The sequence below is a fragment of the Hyperolius riggenbachi genome, chromosome 12 (genome assembly GCF_040937935.1).
Source record: "Hyperolius riggenbachi isolate aHypRig1 chromosome 12, aHypRig1.pri, whole genome shotgun sequence".
Taxonomy (NCBI): domain Eukaryota; kingdom Metazoa; phylum Chordata; class Amphibia; order Anura; family Hyperoliidae; genus Hyperolius; species Hyperolius riggenbachi.
In genome coordinates, this window is record NC_090657.1 from 167882336 (window position 1) to 167886346 (window position 4011).

The 4011-nt window shown below is 50.9% G+C and overlaps 1 protein-coding gene across 1 annotated transcript; it reads right to left on the bottom strand.

The window, feature by feature from the left end:
* Positions 1 to 276: 276 nt before the first annotated feature.
* On the bottom strand, positions 277 to 2079 carry LOC137541012 (general transcription factor II-I repeat domain-containing protein 2-like). Its single transcript, XM_068262163.1, has one exon. The coding sequence runs from the start codon at positions 2077 to 2079 to the stop codon at positions 277 to 279; it is 1803 nt and encodes a 600-aa protein (XP_068118264.1).
* Positions 2080 to 4011: the final 1932 nt, after the last annotated feature.

The following is a 4011-nucleotide window of genomic DNA, read 5'->3' on the forward strand; positions in this document are numbered from 1 at the left end:
GGTAATGCAGCTGGTCTGGGTGGCAGGTAATGCAGCTGGTCTGGGTTTTGGGGTGGCAGGTGATGCAGCTGGCCTTGGTTTCTGGGTGGCAGGTGATGCAGCTGGTCTGGGTGGCAGGTGATGCAGCTGGTCTGGGTGGCAGGCAATGCAGCTGGTCTGGGTTTCTGGGTGGAAAGTGATGCAGCTGGCCTGGGTTTCTGTGTATTGGGTGATTGGTGATGCTACTGATAATGTGAGAAACACTAACTATTTCCATGCACTCTGCACATTTTTATTTCAATGGGAAGTGTGGGCCTGCTTTTGGCTGATGAGATAGTCAATGTCCGGTTCCATGTTTGTCACTGCCATCCGTAACAAGTGATGCAAGTGCGCATCAGTTATTCTGGATCTGGTTGGGGATTTCAGGTGTTTCATTCGGGAAAAAGTCTGTTCACAGACATAGGTGCTTCCAAAGATGGTTGCCATTTTGAGGGCATGTTTTCTGAGATTAGGATATGTCTCAGAGGCGAGAGAAGCATAGAAATTAGTAAGGTTGCTTGACTTGAATGAGTCTTTCAGAGAGTCACAATTCTGTAATTCAGCCAGTTCCATTTGATAAATTGGATCCACAATCTCAATGTCAACAGAAAATGGGTTCCGGAAAAGCTGTATGTCCTGTTCATGGAGATGAAGCTCTTTAAATCTCATTTGAAACTCCCTTTTCAGCATTTCCAGTGCATCCACACATTTTTGGTTTGGGAATGCCACTTCTGGTTTTTCAGCCAACAGCTTTTGAGTAATTGGGAGATGGCAAAAGTTTTCCTCCTTTACGTGTTTAATGAGAAGTTCTAATTTTACTTCAAACGCTTTCACATGAGAGTACATGTCACAGACGAGCTTTCCATTTCCTTGAAGTTGCAGATTTAAAACATTGAGTTGCTCTGTGACATCTGTCAGAAAGGCAAGGTGCCATTTCCATTCTGCATCCTGAAGCTCCGGTATTTCTTTGTTTTTTGAAAGCAGAAATGCAGATACCTCTGGAAGTAAATCATAAAATCGTTTTAAAACTTTCCCTCGACTCAGCCAACGGACTTCTGTGTGGTACAGTATATCTTCATGGCAAGCATTCAGCTCAGACAGCAGTTCTTGAAATTGCCTGTGGTTTAGTGCGTGAGCCCTAATAAAGTTCACGCAAGAGACCACAACTTTCATGACAGAGTCCCATTTCAGTGATTTACAACACAGCGCTTGTTGATGGATGAGGCAGTGTATGGCTATAGGACGCGAATATCGGTGTTTGTCCATCTCTTGGTTAATGCGTGCTACTACTCCTTTCACAGATCCCACCATACTAGGAGCACCGTCAGTTGTCACGCTGGCTAGTTTACCCCAGTCCAGCTCCAAATCAGTAACAGTTTGGCAAACTTTTTCATAGATATCCTCTCCTGTTGTAGTTCCTTTGATACTTTGCAGGGCAGCAAGCTCCTCTGTGACTTCGAATTGTGAATTGGTTCCACGAATGAAAATGAGAAGTTGCGCAGAATCACGGACGTCTGTGCTTTCGTCAAGTGCCAACGAAAAATAGCACAGATTTTTTGATGATTTTTGCAAATGTTGATGCAAATTATCCCCCATTTCCTCAATTCTACGGGTAATTGTTGGTGCTGAAAGACTCACTGTGTTAAACAAATCAGTCTTCTCTGGACACACCTCTTTGGCAACAGAAAGAAGGCATTCTTTTACAAATTCTCCCTCTGTAAATGGTTTGCCAGTGCGCGCGATCAGCTTGGCTACATGAAAACTCGCTCGCAGTGATGAAATATTTAACTGCTTCTGCTTCACAAAAGTATTTTGTTGAGTTGACAGTAAATTTTTCAGTTTTAATATTTTGTCTTTTCTCACTTGTCCAACCAAACAATCATATTTGTCTTTATGTCGTGTTTCGTAGTGTCGGCGCAAATTGTAGTCTTTGAATACAGCTACTGACTCCTGACATAGCAGACAAACGGCTCTCTCCTTGCACTGTATAAAAAAGTAATCATAGGTCCACTGCTCTTTAAATATTCTGCACTCAGAGTCAATTTTTCTTTTTTTGGACATGACTACCTTTGGAAGGGTACTTGTAGCTGTGGCCTTGTACTGGCTGGTGGTAGTTGCTGCCTGGTACTGGCTGGTGGGAGTTGCTGGCCTGGAACTAGCTTATGGGAGCTTCTGCTGATCTGGTACTGGCTGGAGGTGCTGCTGGCCTGGTACTGGCTGGTGTGAGCAGCTGCTGGTCTGGTACTGGCTAAAAGTGCTGCTGGCCTTGTACTGGCTTAAAGGAGCTTCTGTTGGTCTGGTACTGGCTGGAAGTGCTGCTGGCCTTGTACTGGCTGGAAGTGCTGCTGGCCGGAAGTGCTGCTGGCCTGGTACTGGCTAAAAGTGCTGCTGGCCTGGTACTGGCTTAAAGGAGCTTCTGTTGGTCGGGTACTGGCTGGAAGTGCTGCGGGCCTGGTACTGGCTGGCGTGAGCAGCTGCTGGTCTGGTACTGGCTGGAAGTGCTGCTGGTCTGGTACTGGCTGGAAGTGCTGCTGGTCTGGTACTGGCTGGAAGTGCTGCTGGCCTGGTACTGGCTAGTAGTGCTGCTGGCCTGGTACTGGCTAGTAGTGCTGCTGGCCTGGTACTGGCTGGAAGTGCTGCTGGTCTGGTACTGGCTAGTAGTGCTGCTGGCCTGGTACTGGCTGGCGTGAGCAGCTGCTGGTCTGGTATTGGCTGGAAGTGCTGCTGGCCTGGTACTGGCTGGAAGTGCTGCTGGCCTGGTACTGGCTGGAAGTGCTGCTGGCCTGGTACTGGCTGGAAGTGCTGCTGGCCTGGTACTGGCTTAAAGGAGCTTCTGTTGGTCGGGTACTGGCTGGAAGTGCTGCTGGCCTGGTACTGGCTGGCGTGAGCAGCTGCTGGTGTGGTACTGGCTGTAAGTGCTGCTGGCCTGGTACTGGCTGTAAGTGCTGCTGGCCTGGTACTGGCTAAAAGTGCTGCTGGCCTGGTACTGGCTTAAAGGAGCTTCTGTTGGTCGGGTACTGGCTGGAAGTGCTGCTGGCCTGGTACTGGCTGGCGTGAGCAGCTGCTGGCCTGGTACTGGCTGGAAGTGCTGCTGGCCTGGTACTGGCTTAAAGGAGCTTCTGTTGGTCGGGTACTGGCTGGAAGTGCTGCTGGCCTGGTACTGGCTGGCGTGAGCAGCTGCTGGTGTGGTACTGGCTGTAAGTGCTGCTGGCCTGGTACTGGCTGTAAGTGCTGCTGGCCTGGTACTGGCTAAAAGTGCTGCTGGCCTGGTACTGGCTTAAAGGAGCTTCTGTTGGTCGGGTACTGGCTGGAAGTGCTGCTGGCCTGGTACTGGCTGGCGTGAGCAGCTGCTGGCCTGGTACTGGCTGGAAGTGCTGCTGGCCTGGTACTGGCTTAAAGGAGCTTCTGTTGGTCGGGTACTGGCTGGAAGTGCTGCTGGCCTGGTACTGGCTGGCGTGAGCAGCTGCTGGTGTGGTACTGGCTGTAAGTGCTGCTGGCCTGGTACTGGCTGTAAGTGCTGCTGGCCTGGTACTGGCTAAAAGTGCTGCTGGCCTGGTACTGGCTTAAAGGAGCTTCTGCTGGCCTGGTACTGGCTGGAAGTGCTGCTGGCCTGGTACTGGCTGGAAGTGCTGCTGGCCTGGTACTGGCTGGAAGTGCTGCTGGCCTGGTACTGGCTTAAAGGAGCTTCTGTTGGTCGGGTACTGGCTGGAAGTGCTGCTGGCCTGGTACTGGCTGGCGTGAGCAGCTGCTGGTGTGGTACTGGCTGTAAGTGCTGCTGGCCTGGTACTGGCTGGAAGTGCTGCTGGCCTGGTACTGGCTGGCGTGAGCAGCTGCTGGTGTGGTACTGGCTGTAAGTGCTGCTGGCCTGGTACTGGCTGTAAGTGCTGCTGGCCTGGTACTGGCTAAAAGTGCTGCTGGCCTGGTACTGGCTTAAAGGAGCTTCTGTTGGTCGGGTACTGGCTGGAAGTGCTGCTGGCCTGGTACTGGCTGGCG